This window comes from Mauremys reevesii, linkage group 16 (assembly GCF_016161935.1).
Source record: "Mauremys reevesii isolate NIE-2019 linkage group 16, ASM1616193v1, whole genome shotgun sequence".
Classification (NCBI taxonomy): Eukaryota; Metazoa; Chordata; order Testudines; family Geoemydidae; genus Mauremys; species Mauremys reevesii.
Window position 1 is genome coordinate 4360273 of NC_052638.1, and position 26942 is coordinate 4387214.

General features: G+C 51.3%; 1 protein-coding gene across 1 annotated transcript in view; it reads left to right on the plus strand.

The window, feature by feature from the left end:
- The window catches only part of HYDIN (HYDIN axonemal central pair apparatus protein), a 399212-nt gene that overhangs the window by 298425 nt on the left and 73845 nt on the right, over positions 1 to 26942 (plus strand). The window contains exons 41-56 of the mRNA XM_039503100.1: positions 1410 to 1583; positions 2817 to 3055; positions 5551 to 5688; positions 6158 to 6341; positions 8400 to 8541; positions 9765 to 9933; positions 10751 to 11425; positions 12689 to 12904; positions 14045 to 14238; positions 16186 to 16368; positions 17880 to 17999; positions 19847 to 20006; positions 20112 to 20284; positions 22850 to 23048; positions 24258 to 24357; positions 24976 to 25075. Of these exons, the coding sequence (XP_039359034.1) occupies positions 1410 to 1583; positions 2817 to 3055; positions 5551 to 5688; positions 6158 to 6341; positions 8400 to 8541; positions 9765 to 9933; positions 10751 to 11425; positions 12689 to 12904; positions 14045 to 14238; positions 16186 to 16368; positions 17880 to 17999; positions 19847 to 20006; positions 20112 to 20284; positions 22850 to 23048; positions 24258 to 24357; positions 24976 to 25075 (3166 nt within the window). The remainder of the gene's footprint in view (positions 1 to 1409; positions 1584 to 2816; positions 3056 to 5550; positions 5689 to 6157; positions 6342 to 8399; positions 8542 to 9764; positions 9934 to 10750; positions 11426 to 12688; positions 12905 to 14044; positions 14239 to 16185; positions 16369 to 17879; positions 18000 to 19846; positions 20007 to 20111; positions 20285 to 22849; positions 23049 to 24257; positions 24358 to 24975; positions 25076 to 26942) is intronic.

The following is a 26942-nucleotide window of genomic DNA, read 5'->3' on the forward strand; positions in this document are numbered from 1 at the left end:
CACTTGATACTGGCTGCCAGCTAGACATGGAACCATTGATCACTATCCGTTGAGCCCAACCATCTAGCCAGTTTTCTATCCACCTTACCGTCCAAGCCCTCACAGCAGAGCCTCTTTGTACAATCTTCTTTGAGGACAAGGTGCAGTTACTCCCACACCCAAGTTTCCTTCCCAAGGTGGTGTCCCAGTTTCACTGCAACCAACCCATTTTTCTAACAATTTTTTACACTAAACTGCATGCAAATGGGGAGGAACAACACTTGCACTCCTTGGACGTTAGACGAGCCCTGGCGTTTTATATTGAAAGGATCAAACCATTGTGTAAGTCTCCGCAACTCTTCATAGCGATAGTCGAAAGGATGAAGGGGCTCCCCAGCTTGGCTCAAAGAATCTCGTTGTGGATAACGTCCTGTATCAAAGCGTGTTTACGACCTTGCAGGCGTTCCCTGTCCCCCAAACCTGACTGCTCATTCTACGGGGTCCCAAGCCTCAGCGGTGGCTTTCCTGGCCCAAGTCCTTATTCAAGATATCTGTAGGGCAGCAACCTGGTCCTCGGCACATACCTTTTCTACACACTGTGTCATTACTCAACAGGCCAGAGACGATGCGCAGCTTGGCCAAGCGATGCTACAGTCGGCTTGCCCTTGAACTCCGAGCCCAATTTGAATGGACATGTGCAAGCACCTGAAGAAGAAAAAATGGTTACTAGCCTTTCTGTAACTGTTGTTCTTCGAGATGTGTTGTATGTGTCCATTCCAAGACTGACCTTACCAGCCACACCGAGAATGGGGCCAGTGGAAGAAACTGAGGTGTATGGGCCACCAGGGGGCACCAGAGCCAACCTGACGGATACCAGTAGGGGAAAAAAATTCCGATACCTGTGCTCCGGACACGCACACCCCCAAATCGGAATGGACACGTGCAACACATCTCAGAGAACATCAGTTATGGAAAGCTTAGTAACAGTTTTATTTGCACACTGTTCAGTGCCAAAGCGGTGCTAGCTATATCACTTAACCACTAACACTGCTTTTCTTACCAGCCTGGCTCCGATGTGTGACTGATGCTGCTGTTTACATGGAGGAATCAGTGGGATTTGTGTTGTCTTTAACTACCTGTTAGTTTGGTGCCCTGAGCCAAATTCATCCCTGATGTAACTCCATTGAAGTTAGTGGGCCAAATTCATCCCCTTTCATAACCAGTGTGAGATAGATTAGATTTATGCCCATACCCATAATATCCATCTCGTCATTGGCATCACTGGCCATTCTTTTTAAAGTGACTATCACTCTACTATTCACAGGGGTTACAAATCCCACACCAGGCCATTTCAAAGCACTTGCTCATACAATGTCTAGATAAAGATGCACCACACATGAATTTCATCAGAGACTTCCCTTTCTGTAAAGGAAAGACAACTGCAGCTGTCACCTTGGCCAAACACTACAGTGCTGCCTGCCTATCCATCGACGCTGTGGTGCTGGAAGCCCTCTCCGACAGGAGCAGTTCCGCGGGGCTTCGCGCACGGGAGCTGTGCATCAGGGCTGCCATTGAGCAGGCACATCGGGAGTCAGAGGAAGCTGGTAAGGGCTCAGACCTTCAGCAGCACAAAGGCTGGACAGCCGTGCTGCACAGAAATGCTGGGCATGACCCCAGCACCATTTCGATCATAGGGCCTTGCCATCCCCTCCCTTCATTTTCTCCCTCTAGTGCATTGTCATGAAGACTTTTCAGCAACCCACAGGGGCTTTTGGTAACCTCGGGGATGGGTGGAGAGAGCTTTGATGCATCTGGGTATGAAATCCCATGGGGAGCTCCAAAGACAGTAGAAGCTGGATCATAAAGTGATCTTCTCAGTTTGCAGTTAGATTACCACCTCTAGTTGAATAGCAGTAATGCTGGACAATAATGGATTTCTAGCCTTGAAATCAAGAAGAATATGAGGGTTTCAGAGGTGCAGAATCCCCAGTAATGCAAAGTCCAACTTGCAGTCTATAATGGCTCTTGCCTGTTAAAAATCTCTCTGTCTCTGATGTTAGCACCTAGGCATGTCATTCCATTGTGATGCTCTGGATGTATTCCTTTTCATACTAGAGGTAAAACACTCTGGTGCTTTTCTAAGGGATTGCCCTAATTCATGGGTGGTTACAGCCAGTCTGCCCAGGCTTCCTGCTATGATCATCCAGAAATGCTTTTCATGATATCTTGTTGCTGAAGTTGAAGTCTCCTGCAGTGCCCATTAAGATCCAAAATGATTGGCTTGAAAAGATAGTGATTTAATGAGCATGGGGTGTGTGAAACATAATCCCCAGGTCAGTTATTCAGCGAGTTACAAAAAAATATAAATGGATTCATTCACATATTTGAAGGTTTTGTGCAAAGAAGTTGCTCCTGCAAATTCTCTCAGTTAGACTCCTGCTTTTAGGTCCTGTGCCCTTGCCCCCGGGACCTGGTGAGCTGTGCACACTAGCAAGCTTGGAGCTGGCAGCCTGAGGGTTTTGCTCACCCTCACGGGGTCCTACTTTGAGGACTAAAATCCCAAGCAGAGGGACAAGGAGACCCCCAGGCTAGAGAGGGTTAATAGGAACGATTTTCCTGACAGTTTTTGTGCCCAAACATGGTGCAGGCAAGAGGTGCTGCATTGACAGCCCTGGAGAACAAAGCCTCATGATTCCCCTTGGAACAGATACAGCACGAGCAGCGCCAGCAGCTGTGAAAGGCCTTTATGTGTGGTAACCCGTTCGAGGAACGCTAACTGCTGTAGCCAGTCTTCTGCGGATTGGATGTGATTTGCCCTAACTCCTCTTTCATCCTAGCAGGTCAGTCTTCTGAGGGCTCTGCAGGGCAGACAGCTCTGAGCACAAGACTGAGCGTTGAGGCTTTGGCCAAGCATACCACGGAGGTTAGCCAGCCAAGCTCCGAGACCAAAACCGGGCCACAGTCCATCACCTCCAAGGGCTACAGGGGCAGCGCAGCAACAGGCAGGGGGAAGTCAGAAGGCCATGCCTCACAGGCTCAGAAGCAGCAGCACCAGTCGGATCAAACCGGATCACAGGTGAAAGCGAATTCACATCAGTAAACAGATGGGATTATTCCACCACTCTTCCAACAGTGTGTGAGAAACTGTGACTCCTGCACTGGGGCTACACTGGGCTTTCATCTCTGCTGACTTAGGGTTTTGACCTGTGTGCTCACAAGTAAAAATAAGCCTGGTGGTCTTGTTCTAGTCCAGGGGTCGGCAGCCTTTCAACAGTGCTGTGCCGAGTCTTCATTTAGTCGCTCTCATTTCAGGTTTCGTGTGCCAGTCATACATTTTAACCTTTTTAGAAGGTCTCTTTCTATAAGTCTGTAATACATAACTAAACTATTGTTGTATGTAAAGTAAATAAGGTTTTTAAAATGTTTAAGAAGCTTCATTTAAAATTAAATTAAAATGCAGAGCCCCCCGGACCGGAGGCCAGGACCCGGGCAGTGTGAGCGCCACTGAAAATCCGCTCACGTGCCGCAGGTTGCCTACCCCTGGTCTAGTCTCTGGTGGGCTTAGTCCATGTGATAAAAGCATTATTGAATTAGGCAAAGTTAGCTACTCAAGAGACCTGGGGCTGGGCGGACTCTTGTGCTGGGAGTGAGGGCTGAGGTGCATCTCCAAGGGTTTGATGGGGGTTAGTTGTTTGTTAAGCACCAGCAATGTGCACACACGTCCTGAAGAGTTTGGTGCGGATCTGGCTCAGTGTGTTCTGTGTGTTAGTGTAGTGAGGTGTCAGCGTTGTCCTGCTCAGCTTTTATAGCCGGAGTAACTGAGGCTCAGAGAAGTTTGAAAGTCCAAATTTTCAAGTGTGGCCTCTAATTTTCGTTGCCACCATTTTTGAGTGCTCAGCTCTGGACACCTGGGGCCTGAGCACCCACCATGCCAGCTGAAGTCAGTGGGTGCAGTGCGTGCTGAGTAGCTCTAAACTTCAGGTCTGAGGGACATGGAGCCCCGGCAGCCTCAGTCTGTAGACCTGGGTTCTGAGAGTCGCAGACATTTTCCCCATTACTCAGCGAGTTAAGTGCACCCAGGCTAACCAAAGGTGCATCAGTCATTCCCCCTTGTGGAGCTGGGTGCCTGACCCCTTTGGAGGGCCAGCCACTCTCTGACAGTTGGGTACCCATAAACCAAAGCACCCAAAATGAGAGGGCCCTATTGAAAATTTGTCTCTACGTATCTTGCCCAAGGTGACACAGCAAATCAGTGGGAGAATGAGGACTAGGCCCAGGTCTCCAGTGTCCCAGTCCAGTACCCTGGGTACAGACACCCTACACAGGCGGTAGCACCTGCCTTTTTGTTAATAAATATGTAGGTTGAGACATTAAAAAAATGCCTGATCTGGCTCCTGAGAGAGCTTACGGAAAAGGGCCTAGCCTACACTAGCAAGGGGATGCTGTACTGATATGGCTACGTGGCAAATCCCCCTCGTGGGGACTCAGCTTAGCGGCTAAGCCAGTGTAGCTTATACTAGTTCTCTGAACAAAATAAGCTACACAAGCAAAAGCACATTTTAGCCAGTATAACTTCCTTCCAGGTTGAAAATGTCCTAAAGAATCATACCCCTAACTGACCTTATTGGCTCCTTGAGGGGGCCATTTCGGGATCTGGGGCAAAAATCTGTCAGGGGATTGATCCTGCTTTGAGCAGGGGGTTGGACTAGATACCTCCAGAGGTTCCTTCCAACCCTGAGATTCTATGATTCTATTAAACTGGCTCACGTTTCTAGTGTAGACACAGCAATAGAGGGTCTCAGGTATCCACAACCAGTGCAGCCAGGAGGCCATCTGAGTCCCACTGTGTTGGGGTCAGTATTAAGGAACTTCACCACCCTGCTCCCTTCACACAGCTCCCAGACCCAATGGAATGGGCGTGCCGCCCCCTTCTGTGGAACAGGGCAGCCTCCTCCCGCTCCGTGCCCTGCCAAAGTGCGCGGGGGGGGAGCAGTTCCACCTCCCCTTTGCTGTCCCAGCGGGTGTGTGCTGCCCCCAGTGAGGAAGCAGTCCCTACACTCCCCCAGACTGCGGCACTGCGATTGTCCCTTGCCCTTGCCTACTCATGGGAGGAAAATTCCTCCCTTCCTGAGCTCCCTTCCCATGGCCATGGACTGAGCAGCAGCCTCACAACTCGAGAATTCACAACACTAAGCCTGGAGGGAAGTGGGTGCTCAGCTGGTTGGAAGGCTGTACTCCAAGTATAGTTACCAACGATTCGCTGTCAGACTCAGAGGGCGTGCAATCCCCAGCATTTTTGTTTTTAAGAACAGGCTGGACAAACATCTGCCAGGACTGGTCTAAGTTTTCCTTGGTCCTGCCTCAGCACAGAGGGCTGAGCTTGATGACCTCCTGTGGAGCCTTCCAGTCCTATGACTTCTGGGCTAAGCTGCACCATTAGCATGTGACAGCAGTCTTAGCTGGTAGGGTGAAGGGGCTGATGTGGTGGGCAGAAGAAACGAGCTTGGTCTCCAGAGGAATTGTATGGGTTTTTCTGAAGCATTTTTTTCCTTGGGGTGGTGAATGCTGCAGGTTCCTCCCAGCCCTATTCCCAGTGCTCCTGTCCAGCGACGGCTCAGCGTCAGTGCCAGCATGGCAGGAGAATCGGGCCTGATGAGCTGCATGCTTCCCGAGGAGCTACTGGTGGAGATCCTTTCAGAGAGGATGCAGGTATGGCAGGTGCTCACCTGGGTAGAAGGAAATGCTGGTCATGAAGCTTGGTGTGTTGGGTGAGGATGTTTGTGTGAAGGGATGGGGAATGTGGTGTTGTCAAGGTTTGATTTAAATGATAGGTTAAGGCAATGGAGAGACAGGCCAGGGCAGTAAGGGGCATAGAGAGAGAGAAATATGCAGAGAAAATCAAAACAGGTGGAGATGTGCTGTTGATCTGCTCTAGCTCAACCAGAAATTTTGAACTTGATGGCGGAGTCAGTGGGTGAGCTTCTCTGGCCTGTGCTGTGCAGGAGGTCAGAGGAGGTGATCAGAGTGGTCCTTTCAGGCCTTGGAATCTGTGACTATTTCAGATAATTGGGGATAGTGCTTGCTAATATGTTTTTATGTCACAGCAGTTTTATTTGCTGATGAGAATACTGTGTACTCATTAGGATGAATTTATGCACTTTGTGTTCCACTTTCACAGCTGAGTGACTGCTATCGGGGAGTGGTGTTTGATGGACTAGAGACACTCTTTGCCCGCAATATGCCTTCTGCTCTCCTTTGCCTGCTCAAAGCAATCAACAACCGGCGTTACATCTACATGGTGAACCTGTTCCAGGATTATGCTGCCATGAAGGCTAGGGAGAAGGCCAAGAAAGAGCAGGAAGGTGAGAAGGATTCTTCTCTGAACTCCCTGACACTCACACCTCTACATGTCTGTGTGTCTGTCTAGGCATTTCTAATACCAGCTGTCAGAAAACTGGGGGGATTTTTCCACCTCAGAAAATTTTCACCAAAACAAAAAAAACAATTTCATCTGCATTTTCAACAGAAAATTTTGATTTTTTTGTGGGGTGAAAATTCAGATACCAAAATATTTCAATTTGGAATTGTTACTGTGGAGCCTCATTGGAGTTGTAGCTCAGGTGTCTTGTTCTCATTTATAGGCCAGGGTCCCTGTCAGACTTCATCTCCCATGATGCATCACAATCTCTCCTTTTGGAGATGGGAGGCAGGGCATCGCGGGTATCCCTGAATGTGGTGCGTAATGGGAGATGCAGTCCAGTTCAGGATCCTGTCCCTTAAAGGCAAACGGGGACACAAGGTAACCAAGCTACAACTCCCATGAAGCACTGTGGCAGAATATACAAACTGAAATATTCCCATGTTTGGGCATTTGGGTTTTTGACAAAAATTTAAATTTCCTGCAGAAAGCAGACACTTTTCTCAGAATGTTTTGGTTAGTCCTAAACCCAGTTTTCCATTGAAGAACAGTTTCAACAGAAATTTTTTGACCAGTCCTAATTTCTAGAGGGCCTATCACCATATCTAGGCAGCAATACAAGCTAACCACCAGGATCCCTCTTTTTGATCATTTCACAGGAGTTACTGCAGCTTTTCACACCTGTAGTCACATGTTTTTAAATAGCACTTGAAAGGGTGTTTATCCTTGGGCAGAGACACAGAAGGGATACAGCTTTGTTTGAAAGAAAAGATCTAGCTTCACCGGTGGAAGGCTGTCCTGGCAGCTGGTGGCAGATGCTGGGCAGTCACTGCCAGGCAGCCAGTGGGCGGAGCAGCGCAGGCCTGGCAGAGAGACTGGCAGGGAAACAGGGTGTAGGTGGACTGGCTTCCAGGAGTCAAAGGGCTGCTAAGCCTAACAGGGGAGCTGTTTTTAGGGGCGTATACTCAGAGCCCCCTAGTGTGCTGAGGACACTGGCAGCTGGAATGGGGAAGAGAAATTCTCATGGAAGAGATCGGCACAGTCCAGGTGCCTGGGACGAATCTGAGCTCTGGCTCTGTTTTGGGGGTAGCTATGCAGCTTGCATCAGGATCATCAAGTAGGTCTGACTCTCCTGTGGATTCTTTAGGTTCCTGCTGAGGCTGGGTCTCATGGGACATCCCATTCACATAGTTACCTGGGTAGAACCTGCTGCCCTCTCTCCCGTAGCACCTGTAGTTTTAGAGCCAAAGCTGCCCTGGGATCCAGCTTCACAATGCACAAAATACAGTGGGGCCGGCATTGTAGGACTCGCAGGATCTGTCTACACTGCAATGCAAGCCCAGGGCTGGCAGAATTCAAGTCAGCAGACCCAGGGTGTGTTAACCTAGAGCTTGAGCAGCTACACCCATGTGTAACCCCAGGCTAGGAACTGTTGAACCCTGGGCCCCTACACTGCATTATGCGGGCTCCAGTCCAGCCCCCATCTCCCAGACTTCCTAGCGCTCTCCCAAAACGTGGTCACTCGAGCCCTTTGCTCGTGGTGCTGTGTGGGAAACTTGACAGTCCAGAGGTCACAGAGAGTTGGCCCATGGGATTGTGGGATACTATTGGCAGATTCCCAAAGCACAAGCCCAGTGGGGCTGCATCTGTGCTGCAAAGCAAGAGGGCTTGAACCCTGGGTCCCAGCTTGACTCAGGCTTGGACCCTCAACCCCCATGGGGTCCTGGGAGTCTGGGTCTGAGCCCTAGTTTAGCGTGATTTGTGTGTGGACGGACGGGGGGGTAAAGCCTGAGTTCGAGCTCTGGGCTTACACTTCAGTGTAGATGTATGAGGCCCCCTGCCTTCCCCCCCAGCACCTAACTCAGTGCCTGCTAATCGGAGTAGGGAGACACACCTTTGTGTGACCCTGGGGCGCTGCACAAGCTGGCACCAGGGGAAGGCCTGTCCTGAGCACTGAGCTATGATTTCAGCCGGTGCATTTCTCTGTTTGGCTGCATGACAGAACAGGAACAGAAAGACGCCATTGCGAGGGAAAAGGCTCGTCTCCAGGAGATGGATGAGGAAGAGTATGACGCTCTCACCGAGGAGCAGAAAATTCAGTTTGATAATGAACTGCTCCAAGCGCTACGGGAGCGGAAAAAGAGGTGTGTGAACTGTCCTGGATAGCTGCCTGGGAGTGCTGCTCCACCCTCCACATGGGACACTTCTGGGCTTGTCTGTTGTTTCTTTTCCTGCACCAGGCACTGGCACTACCCACTTTTCAGTGGGTTTGTCTGGGTTTATCAAGCAGGAGTCATGGTTCTGAGCGTGGGTGAGTGGGATGGTGGGAAGAATAGCTCAGAAGCAGCAGCAGGAAGTTCTGTTTCTCCTCAGCGGTTCAGGAAGTGGGAGACGTAGCTCACAGGAGGTGATGGAGCCTCTCTTCTCACACAGTAGGAAACTTGGAAGGACCAAATGACTCTCCTGCTTTTACCCATCATGTAGGTTGGTGGCCAGAGGATAGTGTGCTGGGCTGGGACTTGGGAGACCTGAGTTCTAGTCTTGGCTCTGCTGCTGGGTGACCTTGGCAAGTGACTTCCCCTCTTTGTGCCTTGGTTTCCCCATCTGTAAAATGGGGGTAATGATACTGCCCTTCCTGTGTAAAACACTTTGAGAAGTGTTCGCTAAAACTGCATATTATTGTGCTTTAACAACCCTAAATTAAGGACAACACTGAAAATTCAACTGTAACTCTTCTAGAGACACAGAAAGCTCCTCCTATTCCTTGAAAATCACATATGAACTATACTGGCTCAGTTTTGCTGTTATTTTCATGGTAGATAAGTTCTTACACTGCTATTTTCATAGTACCCCTCTCATTGACTTAATATGCATAGTGGCACTGGCCATAAATATTAACGTAGCCAAAGGGGTGTGTGAGAGAGAATTAGGTTCTGATTCAGGTAATCATCCTTATTCAGTAGGAGCGCTTATGCATATGCTTAACTTTAAGCATGTATTTAAGTCCCATTTAAGTCAGTGGGACTTACGGTCATGGTTAAAGTTAGGTACATACTTGAGTGCTTTCCTCAGTGAGGCCAAATTTTGTTTCCCCAAAAAGAAGAAGAAAAATCAATGTGTTTGTTTTTAAATTGACGTGAGCTCAGTTATATATTGTGTGGGCTTCCAAGTGAATGGCTGCATTATTGCCCTGGAAGCTCTGCAGACTACAGGAGGTGAGACTAGATGATCTGATGGTCCCTTTTGGCTTGAGAACTATGGAGCAAGGCCTCAAGCTCAGACTGATGTTCTAAGAGCATAGATTTCCCAGGGCTGCAGCAGAGCTGAGAGTTTATGCCGAGTGAGTTTTCTGTCTGCTTTGCTGAAGGGAGCTGGAGAAGTTGGCTCGAGAGCTTGAGGAAAAGAGGCACCAGCAGGAACTGGAGCGCTTGCGAGAGGAAGAAGAGATGAGGAAGAAGACCAAACGGTGGAAGAGGGAGTCTGGAAAAGACAAAGATGAGGCCTTGGGAAAGAAAAGCCAGCTGGGAGGCAAACAGGTATGTGGTTCTGCTAATAAAGGTGGTTACGACCGCCTCTGCACTGACCCTGTCATGGGACACAAGCCAGCACCGCAGCAGCTTGTAGCACATGGAATTTGCTAGGCCAGGGAATCAGTCGCTAGTGATGAATATATTACAAGGGTCTGTTCTTGAAGGCTGTTGGGAACCTTCAGCTCATGCGCAGCACTGTGCTCGCTCAGCATAGGACACCTGGTCTCTATAGACCACACTGACCTCTAGTGCATTTCCAGGGGCAATTGCACTGCTTGGTTTTGACCTAGAAAGTGCATGTGCGAAGCACTGGACAGCCCTCAGCTTCCCACCATAGTCTGAGAGGGCCAGAATCACTTTACATTCAGGGTATGCTGCCAGGTCTGTACATTCACTAGGGCCCGATTGTCAGAGGTGCAGGGCACACACTCGTCCCATTGACTTCATTGAAGTCTCCTGCAGGAGAGAGTAATTTTGTCTGAAACCTGGGCTTGTCCAAACCACTACCCGCATTGCTGGCATCTCGAACTCAGACCCAGGAGAACACAGTAGCCTTCCTGTTAAGAGACCTTGAGGACATAATTGTGCAGGGATGCGATAGCCCTTGCACACTTGTTGTGGGAAGGTTCTGTATCAAATAAGCTAGATTGGAATCTCTTCGGGACAGGGCCCATCTCTGCTCTGTGTCTGTGCAGTGCCCAGCACAGTGAAGTCCTGGTCCATGCCCATGGCTCCTAGGCGCTACGGTAATACAAATATCTTGTAAGCTATGAGTTAGTACTGAAAAATGTTCCCTTCCTTTTCCATAATCCTGACCGTATAGGGTGCCAGTATCTCCACTGTCAACAGGTCAGACCTCAAGCTGAACGAAGGGGTGGAGAGGAAAGTGTCTGTGAGAGAGCGTCCAGATTCTGTGGCGTGTGACAAGGAGGACAAGAAAAAGCGGAGCAAACTCATTCTGCCAGACGTCCTGCCACTAGGGCCGATGCCACCCCCGATCCCGGAGCAGGAGGAAACGGAAAAGGAGGTGGTAAGCGACAGTGAGAAGAACTTGACACAGAGGTTTAAAGTCTATGAGGCCGCACAGAGGGAAATTGTCCAGATTTTGTCCCTCTGGGACCGGGTGCAGGGTGTCCAACTGCTGCCCACAGGCCTTGAGGAGACCCCGCATGAAGCAGAAGATCAGCGTCAGGCTCCGTCTGGCCGCAAGGGCCGGAAGGACAGGGAAAGGGAGCGCCAGGAAAGACTGGAGAAGGAGAGAGCTGAGAGAGAGCGGCTGGAAAAGGAGAGAGCCGAGAAGGAGCGCCTGGAAAAGCTAAAGGCCCTGGAGGACTCTAAGGTGTCTGGGCTGGAGGGAGAAGGGGCAGAAGCAGCAGACAAAGACCAGGATGGAAAGAAAGAGGTGGGGGTGCCATGCTTGGATTTCCATGTACTGAACTCAGAGGACACCGGTGGGAAGAGGATCTTGGAGAGTGGCAAGCTGCCAGAAGTAGAGCAGGTAAAAGCACTGTCCATGGTGAGCAAGAGCAGGTGTTCCTGGGCTCCGGAGCGCGCTCAGCCCAGGGTTGCCGTGGCGAAGGAAGCTCTAAGGCAGGCTGTTTGTTACATGTGTTCGCTCCAGGCTCTGCAGCTGGGGGCTCTGTTCTGAGCACCTGCTGAGAGGTGGTGGGAGTTGAGGGAGCTCAGCACCTCGCAGGATTGGGCAAATCACATAGCCTCTTTCTGCCTTGGTTTCCCCCGCTGTAAACTGGGGGTGATGATTCCCACTGTTAATAAAGGTTCAGCGCTGCATGTCTGAGAAGCACCTCAGGCTGAATAAGTGCTGAGTGGTGTAATCCAGTATTGTCTCCGTCTTTCTTCTTCCACTTTCATTTTCTTTTCCTCCTCTTCCTAGTCCTCCTTTTTCATTCTCCTGCCATCCTCTTTCCTTTGTGTGTGTCTCTTCTCTCCTCTCCTCTTCTCTGCTCCTGCCATCCTGGCTCCTCCTTTCTAATGGAATTATCAGCACCACAGAGTTAGCTGCAAATGGCACAAGAGCCAGGCGGATCATGGGGCCACAGTGCTGACATCTGTAACTTCCCAGGCCACTGACTATGCGGAAGATTTCTTCCTGGAGTCGTGCAGGAAGGATTTCCACAGGCTGGCCATGCTCTGGGGCTTTTCCACTACACTTATGCAGCGACCCACTATCACACCTGACTCCTGGGTGGCAGTTTATCACTCCATTCCTCTCTGCAGAGGAAAGATTTGGAGGTTAATGATTAAGGCTATGATTTAGTCACGGGTATTTTTAATAAAAGTCATAGACAATAAACACAAAGTCCTGGCCCCTGATCTGTCCATGACTTGTACTATATTAATACTCCTGACTAAACCTTAGGTGCTCTGGAAGGGGCTCCCGTGGCTGCTGCTCTGAGAGGCGGGGGGTCCTGTGGCATTCCACTGCTGCTGCTCAGGGCGGGGGCTGGCCTGGGGCCCCGTCGCTAGTGCCCCGGGGTGCGGGGCAGCTCGGGGCCCCGTCGCTACTCCTTTGGGCTGGGGGTGGTTCGGGGCCCCGCCTCTGCTGCTGCTGGACCGCTGCTCCAGGGCAGCACCCGGGACCAGCTGCCTGGGGCCACCTGAGCAGCTGAGGCGACCCTGGGATCAGCTGCATGGGCCAGTGCAGAAATCACAGAGGTCCCAGAAAGTCACAGAATCCATGACTTGCAGCCTTATTAATGATGAATGAGGCATTAATGAAAGGCTTTCTCTCATGGCTTAGATCCTGGACGGCTTGGGGCTCGGTCCCTCAGGGCCACCCATCCCTCCGACTGCCTTTTTCTCCGTGATTCCCTACCCAGAGAAGCGGATGGCTCATGTGGCAGGAGAAGCCCTCAAGCACTTCACCTTCGTTGTGCCTGAAGATACAAATATGGATGAGGAAAAGAAGGATGCAGAGGGCAGTGCAGATGCTTCTGTTGCTGTCCCTGTGGTGAAGGTACTGGGCTAAGTGGAAATGTTGCTTTGCAGAAGGTCCCATGGTGATGAGAATGATCTGGCTGGTGAGCTGCAAGGCCTGACCATAAAGTGAAATTAGCAGCAGAGACATGACATGTCCCTGTGTCTAGGAAGATTTGGACTGACATCAGCCTCTAACCATACTCCGTGTTTGTATAGTGCACTGCACAATGGGGTCCTGCTCCCTGACTGGAGTCCTGTGTGTTGTGGTAATAAATAATAGTAAACCTTAGGGCCTACATTTTCTGAAAGGTGTGAGTGCTTGTGCACCTGATTTGCGCACACAGTTACCATGACTTCAGACCCAGCTGAGCTGTGGCACTTCCAGCTGGTCAGCTACACAGGCAATTTTCCTGGTCCCATGCAGAGTCATGGTAATTGTGCGTGCAGATTAGAATCCCAGTTGGATGTGCATGTTTGTGAAGATGTTAGCCATGCTGTTTCCTACCCACTGACCCTGACATTGCTAAGAACCACAGCTCCCTTGTTTGCTTTGAGGGTTAGTGCTGGCTCGAGAACCTGAACTTGGGCCTTTGCTGATTTAAAAAAAACACCCTCTTTCCAATTTTCCTTTAAATAAAGACCCATTTTCATTGCAGCTCAATTCAAAGCACAGGGGGGAAATCAATGTCAATCAGCAAAGAAGGGGAAGAGGTGGAAGGGGAAGAAAAACCTTTGAAAGCCTATTGTAAATCATGAAAAGCAACAAACTAACCAACCTCACTGTTGTGGTTAGAATTGTACAGGCATTTCACAAGGAGAGGTTTCCTTGATGAAATAAACAACAACAACAAAGGATCTAAACCCTACACAGAAAGAAGCCATTAATCCGGTGGAGGGTGGATGCTCATTACTTGTTATCTGTCCTGTTGAACACGCTGGAGGCCTTATCTCAGGGACGTAGGGCTAAGCAGACAGTGACCCTAACCATGGACTCCTGCTGCTTAAACATGAGTGGGCACAAAGAAGACATTTGCCTCCGTTCCTGGCTTTTCTTTCCTCTCAGTGCCGTTGCTCTTGGCTAGGCACTAATGCACCTTGGTAGAGTACTTTGCTGCCCCTCCTCTGGGGTCTCCTGAGCTATTTCTGACTCTTTTCCTGCCCTCGCACTGGGTTGCAGGAAGAACAGATCACCCCAACCAGAGGCAGACTGAAGAAGGACAAAGCGGAGCCCAGCCGTGAGGCTCAGAAGGATAAGCGCAGCACAGGCCGCAAGAAGGGTCTTCAGGGGCCAGGCCCTGGAGCACTGGCACCACTGTCAGAGCTGGATCAAAGCAACTTGATTGGGGAACAGTCCCAAGAAAAGATCCTCAGGTGAGCTACCAAGCAGCTTAGCCTGATGCTTTCTAGCACGGAGCCTGATTAGTACGAGCCATAGAGACTGGAGGCTGGTGATGTTCCTTCTGCCTTGGGGATTTTTAGGGGTCCCACCAGATCAGACTCTGCTCACTCAGGACATGTCTCCCAGGCACACTGAACAGCAGTGGGTGCTGCTCAATGGAGACAGTGGATGATTCCATGTAGCAGGGAGGTGCTTAGGGCTCTTTGTTAGGGTAGCCAAGTGTCTGGGTTTTGACCGGAACGCCTGGCAGCTACGGTCAGCATTAAAAGTCCGGTTGGCGGCACAGTGGGGCTAAAGCAGGCTCCCTGCCTGCCCTGGCTCCACACAGCTCCTGGAAGCAGTGGCATGTCCCCCTCTGGCTCCTATGCGTTGGTGCAGCCAGGGGGCTCCACATGCTGCCCCTGCCCAAACGCCGCCCCCGCAGCATACAAGGGCTGGGAACCTGCGGATGGGGCAGCAAACAGAGCCGCCTGATCGCACCTCCGTGTAGGAGCTGGAGCAGAGACATGCCGCTGCTTCCAGGAGCTGCTTGAGGTAAGCGCTGCCTGAAGCCTGCCCCCCTGCCCCCCTCCCATGCCCCTGCCCCAGCCCTGATCCCCCCCCCCCGCCCTCTGAACCCCTTGGTCTAAGCCCGTATCCCCTGCCTGCACCCTGAACCCCTCATCCCCAGCCCCACTCCAGAGCCTGCACCCCCAGCCAGAGCCCTCACACACCCCTGCACCCCAACCCCCCGTCCCAGCCAGGAGCCCCCACCTGCACCCGGAACCCCTCAGTTCTGGCCCCACCCCAGAATCAGCACCCCCAGCTGGAGCTTTCACCCCCTCCTGTACCCCAACCCCCTGAGGGTGGGCAGAGGGAGGGGCGGATGGAGCAAGCGGGGGCAGGGAGAGGCTGTTAAGTTTTGTGAGAGTCGGAAGTTGGCAGCCCTACTCTGTGTATGTCTCATTCTCATGCTGGATCAGTCTGTTGCTCCCGCCTTAGCTGTGACAGGTGCAGAAAGAGTAAAATCTCTTCACTCCCATGCCGGTGACGAGGCTGGCCCATATGTGCAGGCAAGCAGGCTCACTCCCTATACTCAGCACAGACAGTGCCTCCTCCCAGCTCCTCATCGGAGCAGATCACCCACAGCGGCACTGCTGTTCAGATGGAATCTCCCGTTCACTGGGAATTCCCCTTCCTGGGGACAAAGGGCCAGCACCAGACTCGGCTCCAGTGCAGGTGCATTCTTCCTGCATGTGTTGGGAGGGTTTATCAGAAGTCCTGGGGTTAATACAGTCTTCTCCCTTGGCTCTTCTGAAATAAACCAAGATACTGAAAACAACTATTCTTCACCTGCTGCCAACCTGCCCAGCTCCCGCCCGTCAGGGCAGTGCCTCAGAGAAGATGGACCTTGTGGCACACCCTGTAGATCAGCCAATGCAGACTGTCAGACTGGCTGTGAGAGCAAATTGCTAAGGTCCCAAGGGCCCTCTGCTGAGAATGCCAGGCCTCCAGTGGGTCATGGCAAGAGGTGGCCTCTCATCCAAGCCTCACAGGGATCAGTATTGAAAGTGAACCCCTTGAATTTCTCTCGGAAGCAAAGAGGAAGCCATTGTCAGAGACCCACTGGTATAATGGACTCCCTTGAGCTACTGGCACTGAGCAGGGTTGCAGCCACGCTCTGCACTAGCAGCGTGCTCTGGCTAGGCTTAAGGGGCTGTGCATGTAGGACTCCAGTACCGCAGTCACACATACGGTGCCATCTTCTGCTCTTACAGGCGAGACGCCGGAGTGTCCACCTTCTTGTTGCGTGCCAGGTCCTGACCCAGAAGCCATCTGGCAGGGTTCCTGGGATGTTGTGTTCTACAAGTCACCCCAGCTTTCTCAGTCTCGTCCTGTTGGGTGTCTGACGCACATAAAGTGTTCTCTCTCACCGCCAGGCTGAGCGGCTTCCGCTGGACGGTGCCTGCTAATGGAGAGGTTGTCATGAAGATACACTTCTCCTCCACTGTGGCAGGGCAGTTTGATCAGACCCTGAACTTCGAGATCCTTGGCACGCGCCGGCAGTACCAGCTTTACTGCAGAGGCACCTGCACTTACCCTACCATCAGCCAGGACCCCAGGTCAGTACCTGCATGCCTGGTAAAGCTGTTGGGCTGCTCTTCTGAGGGCTAGAGGGAGCCTGAGCTGCTGAATCTGACGCCACCTTCCAGCCTCCCCCCTCTAGACTCTGGCAGTGGGGAAGCTGTGGCAGCTCACCCAGGGCCCTGGGTGATCACTCAGGTGACCACTGCCCCAGTACCTGAGCTGGTTAGCTCGCGTATGTCACACCCCCTGCAGCGGAGACGTCCTCTTCGTTGTTGGAACTCACATGTCAAGGGGCCAGAAGGCAGGAGAGCAGGAAGTAAAGCACAAAACTGGAGGGGAAGAGACTAGGCAAGTTCAAGTGGGACACCCCAGCTTTAACTGACACCACATTCCAGCTGCCTGGCCTGTCGGTAAGCAGTGTGAGTCATGGAGTCTGAGAGTAACTGGGTCGGGGGTAGGTGAGACCCAAACACATCCACATTACAGGGCTGAAGCCTTGAGCTGTCTGGGCTTTAAATATGGTTCGGGGAAAACAAGTAGCTACTTATGTGACCCTCCCAGTATCTGGGCACCTCACATTCTCTGATGGATCTATCCTCACAACATGCATGTGAAGTAGGGCATTGCTCTTTCCCTATTTTACATTGGGAAGTCAACGGCAGAGTCTAGAGTTGAACCCACATCTCTGAGGCCCTAGTCAGTTTAACCACTGTCCTAACCAGCCTTCTTCTCTAGTTGCTTCCTACACTCCCCTTTTAAGCATGTTCTCCCAGCTTCAGGGCACACCCATATTGTAACTGGTCTCCTGCTTAGATGAAGTTCAAAGGAATCCAACCTGCGCCACTCTTTCCACATCACTTCTGATGAATCCCAATCACCAGCTGAGTACTTAGGGCACAGAGGCAGGGAACAGAAACACAAAGATGGGAGAGTTTTACTGTATAGGAATGGATGAACCTCGCATGGGGCAAGTGGTGGATTGTGGTCACGTTTGCACGGGAAAGAGTCTGCTTTCTGGCCTTGAGTATGAGCCTCCAGGCAGTGTCAGTTTGTAACAATACTTGTTGCGTGGGAAGAGTGCGATGTCTCTTCTCAGCGAGATAGAACTGGAGCAGGAAAGAGGCTTGGCCTTATGCTGGTAGGGCAGGGAGGGAGGATAGAAGGTTTAATATCATCCGCTGTGCCGGAGCACAGGATGCTGCACTTGATTCTGCTCTTCCTGAGGGCGCTAAGGGGTACAGGAGACCTGGGAAGTCTGTTCTGTGGAGGATTTTTGCTAGCTTGAAGTTTGATTTTATTCTGATTTGAACTGAAAACCAAATTCTTGGTGACAAAGAATGAAGACTCAGCTCTGGGGCAGGCCATGTGGAAGCCAGGGCTGCTGAGGAGTTGGGTGGGTAAGTTGGCAGGAAACCACACGACGTTTTGATTTCATTGCATCAGCAAATTATGACGAGAATGTTTCACCGAAATTTATCCAGCTACCTCTAGCTACAGGCTTGTTAGCTCCTGCAGCTCCTCACACTACTCTGCTTCTCTGCGATAGGGTGGTGTTTCCCCACCGGAGGAAGAGTGCGAAGCCTGACGACATCATCTTCAAACAGTACGTGATGAGCTCGGGAGTGTTCCACTTTGGCCCCTTGCTCTGTGGAAAGTCGAGAGACAGGTACCAACAAAAGGAGCAAGAGTCTAGAATCCTAGCGCTGCTGCATGTTATGAATGAAGCCTTGTTATTCTGAATGGCCCAAAGAGTGCTAGGCAATGCATGGTGCCTAGAGGAGATGCTGCCCCTGCCCCTGCCCCCCAGGGCTTGCAGTCTAAATCCAGGTGGGCACTGGCAAGAGTCCGAGACGGACACAAAGAGAGGAGGAGGGATATTCATGAGCTCCCTTGGTTACTCAGCAAGGCGTGCACATGTTTTATAACGAGAGATTCCTGTCTGTGCCAAATCCTAACTCAGGCAAAGCAGCTCCAGGCTCCAGCGAGCGCACAGGGAGGTAGTGTGACCTAGTAGACAGCACACAGGGCTGGCACTTAGGAGACCAGGGCTCTTTTCCCAGCTCTGACACTGCTTTGCTGAGTGACTGTGGGCAAATCACGTCTCCTCTCTGGGCCTGGGGTTCTACATCAGTGTAAGGGGGATACACTGACTCCCTTTGTAAAGCACTTTGAGATCTACTGATAGGAAGTGCTGTGCAAGAGCTGGGGGTGTTGTAACAGACGCACGTTACTGGGCATCAACAATGTGATTAGTCAGCATGTCACATTTGGCCCACAGTGTTGGAGGCTTTTTTTTTTTTTAACAAGCACCTTTCTTTTTCGAAAGGGGACCTGCAGAGGAATGAACATTGGCTTCCCGCCCCGGGGTGGTGGTAGTGGTTTGTTTTGGAGGTTATAGCTACGCTAGAAAGTTTTACTTTTGCTGCCGACATTGTTACGTCAGTAGAGCACATGCCCACTTGGCTGTTCTGCCACTGCTGTGCATCCTCAGCCCGAGAGGCTGTCAGCAACACGACAGTCCAGAAAGAAGGGCTATGAGGTTTTAGCTGTTGCTGTTACTGGGCGGGGAGGGTGATGAATGCTGTGTTGTTGTTGGTTTTAACATTAAAAAGTCCGTTCTGTTCTGCTTGGGAACTCTAGGGATGACTGGAGAACTAGTGGTATTCTGTTGTCCCTTGCCACTGATAGCTAAGCAAGCAAGAGCCAGAGGGGACTTGTAGTGCGATTATGTTAACATGCTGTGCTTCTTTTGTTTCTTTAACCATTTAACGCCAAAGCCTATTGCATGCTTTGGGGAAAAGGATCCCTTTCTATAGGATTCAGCATTTCCTCTTCCACCCTTTCAGTTAAGGTGTGACCTTCAGGGAGGGATAGCTCAGTGGTTTGAGCATTGGCTTGCTCAACCCAGGGTTGTGAGTTCAATCCTTGAGGGGCCACTTAGGGATCTGGGGCAAAAAAAATTGGTCCTGCTAGTGAAGGCAGGGGCTGTACTTGATGACCTTTTGAGGTCCCTTCCAGTTCTAGGAGATTGGTATATCTCCAATTATTACCTTACATACCTGAGACATCCAGCAAAACAGCGAACACAAGGAAATCTCCTGGTATTTCTCAGGTGAAAACCAAGCAGAAAAAGTGAACTAGTTTTAAAAGCCTGTCAGACCTTATTTATTCCTCATAAAGAAGCAAAACAAACAAACAAAAAAAGCCACAATCCAGATCGATTTTTGGCACTTCTCCTGCGAGTGGCCTCTGCAGAGTCAATTGATCCCACTAGCGTGACGCTAGCGGTCACTCGCAGCACTCAGTTACAAGGAAGTGTAACCCTCAGTTCTATAATGTTCCTTATACCAATGATGATTACGATGGGGCTATTTTATAAGACTGTTTTTAAAGCAGGGTATGGTGCATGTACAGGTGCATGAAAGGAGGTGCTGGATCTGTGGCATAAGAAAGGGCGAAGGTGCAGCACTTTCTTGGGCCCGCTGTCTCTTCTACAGTGCGTTTCATTTGCAGATACAAGGCCCTCCGATACCCCAACAACTCCGAGAAGATAACCATCCTCAACGCATCCCCTTTGGAAGCGGAAGTGTTTTTCTGCTTCCAGCATGACATCAAGGCACATACATACCTCTTGGATCCTCCCACCATGACACTGAAACCCAATGAGAAGCAGGTAGGAGACAAACAGGTATCGCAGTCTCACAAGATTTGGGAGCTGTTTTCCGCTCTGAATGAATGCCCTGTTCTCTCTCTCCTTCTCTCTGGGGTGCCGTGCCAGGAGCTGAGCATATGGGCGTACCCCACCGCACCGGGCATATTTGATGACAGCATCGTCTGCTGCATTAAAGAGAATCCAGAGCCAGTGGTCTTCAGAATCTGCTGCCACGGGGTGCGTCCCGAACTGGAGCTCGACCGCAAGCAGTTGCATTTTGAGAAGCTGCTGCTGCACAGGTTGGGATTCCGAAGGGCGGTCAGAACATAGTCTGGAGCCTGCTCTTCAGGCCAGGCCTTGTTTGCTTTTTCCAAGTGGCTTATTTTGACTCAAGGGCTTTTGCCTTTTATCTCCAGTTTCTTTCCTCATTCGCTCCGGGTATGTGTGCACTGCAGCTGGGAGGCGGAATTCCCAGCACTGGTGGACACCCGTGCTCTAGCTCTCCTCCAGCTAGCATGCTGAATCCAGCAGTGTGGCTGGGGCAGCAGGAACTGGTCACCCAGGGGGTTGGAGTCAGGAGGTTAGTTTGTGCTCTTTGTAGGCAGTAGCTAGAGCAGAGCTAGCATGTGTCTGGGAACCACACCTCCCCACTGCACTGTAGCTGTGTGCTCACGGCAAGGGCTCTTCACGGCACCCTGCCTGCCATTACTGCCTAATTTGACTGCTGTACTGGGGGGCCAAAGCGCGGGCGCGCATGCTGAAGCCTGTTCCCTGGCTCACTGGTTCTCTCCCCGCTCCTGGAGCGCTACCTGGGCTGCACGTTCCAGGACGGGGGGACAGGCCAGGCCAGCTTAATGGGGGGGCCCCAGCTGCTGCTGTCTGTTGTGGTGACCTGAGCATGGGAGCTGCGGCCACTCTGGCACCAGCCGCTGCAGCTGCTCTGGTGACTCCCAGCTGGGGCTGCTGCTGCAGCTGAGGGGATGCCACATGCCGGGCTCCCCCCTCCCCCCCCCACCATTCCCATATCTCCTTCTCTTCCCCTCCAATCTCCCTTCCCCTCCCCACCTCATCCCCTTCCCCCTACTCCTACATCTCCTTCTCGTTCTCCTGCCCTATCCCCCCCTTCCCCACTGCCTCTTCTCTTCATCCCCCTCCTCCCAGTCTGTCGTCCCCACCATGGTTATACAGGAAACAGGTGAACAATAGGACCCAGGAGGCATCAAGGTAGCAACCTGGAGAATCTGCTTCATCCTGCTCCCCACTCTGGCCAGGCTGCCCAGCTTGCTCTGCCTGGCCTGCGGGACGGGGAGCAGCTCGATGCTCGCAGAAATGGGGGGGAGTGGCACGTGACCCCATGTGCCCCACTGCACCCCCCAAACTACACCCATGTTTAGGCCCCAAATTATTACCCTGTTCTTTGGGCTGGACTCTTTAAGCAGTCGGTGATATTGGGGCTTTTCACAAATCTGTGCATTGGCTGCACCAATATGCTCCATGCTGCAGCTCCCAAGGGATTACTCCTGTGTTTTAGCCCCTTATTTTCCAGTGAGACTGCAGTGCTCCTGCCGGTTTCCTGTCCTTTAGCACCCTTCCTCCAGTGAGGCTCATGTCACAGGGAACAGAAGGGACCCATCTTTGCTTGTCTGGGTTTCTGTAGTTCAATGCTCAGCTCCTCCACCTTCTCACAGCCCACCTCTAGGCTTGCAGCATCTAACAGGGCTGGTCTACATTGGTGGGGTGAGGGTGGTGATCGATCTAAGATACGCAACTTCAGCTACGTGAATAGCGTAGCTGAAGTTGAAGTATCTTAGATCGATTTACCTCTCGTCCTTGTGGCGCGGGATCGACGTCCGTGGCTCCCCCTGTCGACTTCACTACCGCTGTTCGTGCTGGTGGAGTTCCGGAGTCGACAGGAGCGTGTTCGGGGATCGATATATCGCGTCTAGATGAGACACGATATTTCGGTCCCCGAGAAATTGATCGCTACCCGCCGATACGGCAGGTTGTCTAGACGTACCCACAGACCAGAAAGCGAGCAGTTGGGCTCCGTTCTGTCTTCTCCTTTACACCCATTGCAGGTCACCCTGGAGGCAGGGCTGTTTTCCTGCTCACCAGCCAGGACTGGAGCATGTTGACTCATTGAACGCAACTTGTCATCCCACGTCTCCTCAGCTAATCCGCCCCTCCACCTTCCTACGATTGAACAAGCTTATTTTAAGCTTCTAGCTCTAAATTCCACAAGTTCAAGTGATTAAATGTCACAGTAAAACAGACAGCGAAATCATAGAAATATAGGGGTGGAAGGGACCTCGAGAGGTCATTTAATCCATCCTCCCATGCTGAGGCAGGATTACGTATATGTAGACTACTGTCTACAATGTAGAACGCAAATGGTGACATCCCGTTCACATGCCTAGGATCCAAATGCTTGCATCAATCCCTTCTCATTCACTGTCCTCCCATGAATATCGATGAATACTTCCCGGTGCACCTGTTCCTAGCTGGGGTTCTGGATGTGACCCACTCATGCTGGTTCATCAGAATGACCCCAAGTGCCCCCACTCCCATGTGTAGGAATGGAGCTAGTTAAAGTGATCCAAGCCTGTCAGATGTTGATCTGCCACTTAAGTTCTTATTTTGCTTGTGTTCATTGTAAAACTCTGTGATTCTCCCCAAAACTTGAATTTAAGATTCTGGGACATGCAAAGTAAGAAAGAACTGAATATAGTTAAACCCTGTGGGTCCAGCTGGATCTCTGTGACTTAAGAGGCCATGTGAGATTGGATTGGCCTGGGCCCCATTCAAATGCAACACTAAAATGGCTGCTTTGGCAGCAACAGCTGAGTGTCTTCCTCTCCTTTTAGAAAGGACACCAAGATGCTTTTCCTGAGAAACACCTCCCCGATGCCTGTAGCCTGGCGGCTCAGTGGCCTGGAGAACTTGGGAGATGATTTCTCTGTCTCACAAGACCAGGGCATCATCGGTCCCCGCTCAGAGTACTGCCTGCAGCTGCATTTTAAGGCTACAAAACCTCTCAACATTAAGAAGGTCATCCGACTGGAGGTGAGGCAGACCCTTCCCTCGCCAGCACCTATGAACCCAGTAGCCCTCCCTTCCGACTCCTTGGAGGGCATTGGTGAGGCTTGGCACTAAGGTTTGTACTTGGCAGTTCCCACCAATGGCAGGTGAGATGGGTGGGGTGGTGGTGAGCAGGTGTTGTGAGTGACACAGCCATCTACCTGCAAGGAGCACTTCTCTAGCTCCCCTCCCCACCGCAGCTCTGGCCTGTGGCCTTTCTCCAGGGGACCAGCTTGTAGAAGGTCAGGATGCTGGAGGTGAAGTAAGCAGTGAGGCAGCCATCTTGTATCTGAGGCCCTGCTGGGCAAGCGAGGTGTTCTGGGCTGGGGAGGCAGCACCTGCAGGCAGCTGGACAGGTGGCTGTTTTTGTCCATGTTTCTGTCACTTTTCTTTATTTGAATCAAAATATTCCAGTGTATCCTGGAACATCTGAGTCTCACAGTGGGCTAGCCCAGCTGGGCCGGAGTCTGGTCTTTCTCTCCCTGTGCAACTCTGCCCCTCAGTCTGGGGCAGCCCCAGTTCCCACCAGTCATCTGGGGCTAAGGCCTAGATGATAGAGCCGTCCAATGACAAATCCAACCCCCCTCCTCCCCTCAAGGCAGCTTGGTTCAGGTCAAGGGAGCAGTGACTGGGCTGATTCAGGGTTGCTGACATGGTGCTCTCCGTTTGGCATTGGCTAGTGCCACTGGACACATCAGGAGTCACTCTAGGGTTCCTGCACAGCCTCTGCCACTTCCCTGCCAGAGAATCCCAGTGCAGGGCCCTGCTGGAAACAAGCTTGGTTTTGAAATTTAAATAGCATCAAATCACAGGAAAAGGCACAATGCAGGCGTCTCTTTCCTACATTGCGGCTGGGCTGATGTTCAGAAAGGCTTGGTGAGCTTGGCTGGGGGTTGTTAGGAACATCTCTTATTGCAAACTATGCTGGTAACCATAAACAGCATCATTAGTAGTGAGTGTCTCATGCTGGAAGGGTGGAAAACTAGGCTGATGTTTCACACAGCAGCAGAATCCTTTTGGGACAGCCCAGGAGGTTAGCAGGGTAGGAAATGCCTTGCAGCTGGATTGCTGCTCATGCTGGAATCTGATGGCAAAGAAGGAGGTGGGTGCCGTTGGCAGTATGAAGAACTCATGTTATGTTCGTCAGCAGAGGTCAGAGATGTGCTGAGTGACGGCTGTTTCTTGTTGCCTAAGGTTTCAGACATGGAAAACATCCTGGGGATTGTTCAGTACGAAAACATCCAAATCCTTGCCGAGTCCTATGACGTTGCTCTGGACATCAGCTTCCCCAAAGGTCAGTCTTTGTCCCCCACACTCAGGATGGCCTGGCTGGACCAGTAAGAAGAACTACGGTTGCCCTCATTAGGCACAGGGTCCAGATGTATAACTGAACGAGGCAAGCATCCAGTAGAACAAATAGTCAGTGACCATGTCATTATAGACTGTAGCATGATATATACACACCAGGGGGATGCATTAAGGTCACCTTAATACTGGCATTTCCTAACTTTTGAGTGCTTGGGTTCACCTTAACCTTCTATTAAAGTAGCTTTTGTATGCAATCTATTTCATGTATTGAGTTGGAAACCATAGCAATAAGCCCGTACAAAGACATTTCCAGCTTTCTAAGCAAGCAAGTGGCAAGGCTGCACCGCTCGCAGACTGGAGAGGACATATACTTTTAGTCAGGTAGCACTGCAAGGAAATGAACGCAATGTTTAGCACTAAGCCAGGCAGTTCTTCTCTACATAACAAAAAGGGCAGTGAAACATCCCAGGGCGAATTTTGAGAAGACTTTCTTTGGAGGACTTTGACTTTCCGGAGATTGAAATCCTGTGATTTGCGGGGGTGTTTCATGCAAGACCTGAGTATTCATCACCATCTCTCCTCCCACGTGTGGCTTTCTCTTCAGGTACAGATGGTGGTTTGGATTTCGGGGTCATTAGAGTATTGGATGAAGCTCGGCAAATGGTGTCGCTGAAGAACAAAGGAAAATATGAGATTGGATACAGGTAAACTACTAACTATTTCAGCTGTGTGATGTCTAAGCATTCGATGTCCCCGTCAGTCCAGTCTTCGTTCCGTTATTCCCCTTGCTATAACCTCTTCCTGGAATGGCTAGATCACAATCAGGGTAAGTAGCAAAGCTCAGAGGTCACCACTTTCAGATATTCAACACACCAACAACTGTATGTTACACAGTGTGACAACTGAGGAAGAAACACAACAAAATGTAAATTATTCCCCAGTGGGCATGGCTGTGATTTATTTGCAGATTTCAGTGGTGAGTGAATGTGCCTGCACTCTTTCTCTTGGGCCTTCTGGCTGCAGCTCTCCCGCTGGGCACTACAGTTCAGTTCCCCCTCCAGGGTGCCTCAGTGTCCAGGCCACTTCCCCCAGTGGCTAATGGGGGGTGGAGGGGACTTGGGCCCACCCACTACTCCGGGTCCCAGCCCAGGGACCCTATAGATCGCAGCCATCTGCTGTGTCCCTTTAACTATGTCACACCACTGCTCTAATTCCCTGGGCCTTTTCCCCACGGTGCCTTCACCCTTACCTCAAGGCCTTGTCCTAATGGAGTCCCAGCAACCAGTTCAGGGCTCCTCCTTGCTCGCTCCAGATTCTGGCAGCGTTCCCCTGTCTGGGGTTCTGCAGCTCCGTCAGCCGGCCACACCCCATCCATGCTTCTACAGCTCCAGCAAGGAACTGAACTCCCTCTGGCCTGCAGCTCTTCTTATACTAGGCGGCTGGGCCCCACACAGCCACTCTTAGGGTATGGCTACACTTGCGAGTTGCAGCGCTGGTGGAGGCTTTCCAGCGCTGCAATTAGTAAGTGTCCACACCTGCAGGGCACATCCAGCGCTGCAACTCCCTGGCTGCAGCACTGGCCGTACACCTGGCTCAGCATGGGGAATAAGGATTCCAGCGCTGGTGCTGCAGCGCTGGTCATCAAGTGTGGCCACACACCAGCGCTGTGATTGGCCTCCAGGGTATTAGCAGATATCCCAGAATGCTTTTATAAATTGCTCTCTTTGTTTTGTTATGCAGCCTCTCTTTGTTTTGTTGTGAACTCGGAGCTCCGTAGCTCCGTTGATCCATTGATCCCAGAGCTGCTTATCTACAAACACAGCTCCTGTTTGCTGTGATCAATCTGTGAACAATCAAATGAGATAATGAGGCAGGCAGGGAGTGAGTGTTTGCTTGACAGAAACGGGGCAGAGGGGAGAGAGGGAGTCCGTTGGCTGCAGGCTGTTTGCAGTTAAGAGTTAAGGGTAAGGGATCGGGAACATGTTCTGATTTTTCAAGGCAGGAAGGTAACACACAGTGTTGGCTCCAAAAATCCACTCTCTCTCTCTCCCCCGCTCCCTGTCACACTACGCCCCACCCCACCCCCCTCTTTTGAAAAGCACATTACTGCCACTTGAACGCTGGGATAGCTGCCCATAATGCATCACTCCCAACAGCTCTGCAAATGCTGCAAATGTGGCCACACACCAGCGCTGGTAGCTGTGAGTGTGGCCACACACCAGCGCTGGCCCTGCACAGCTGGACGACCAGCGCTGCAACTACCAGCGCTGCAGATCTGTAAGTGTAGCCATACCCTTAGCGTGACTAGATAGCAAGGGTGAGAAATCGGGATGAGGTGGGGGGTAATTGGCACCTATATAACATAAAGCCCCAAATATCGGGACTGTCCCTATAAAATCGGGAACCTGGTCACCCTAGTCCAGGGTTCAGCAACCTTTCAGACGTGTTTCAGAGTAGCAGCCTTGTTAGTCTGTATCTGCAAAAAGAACAGGAGCCCTTGTGGCACCTTAGAGACTAACAAATTTATTTGAGCATAAGCTTTCGTGGGCTACAGCCCACTTCATCCGCTGC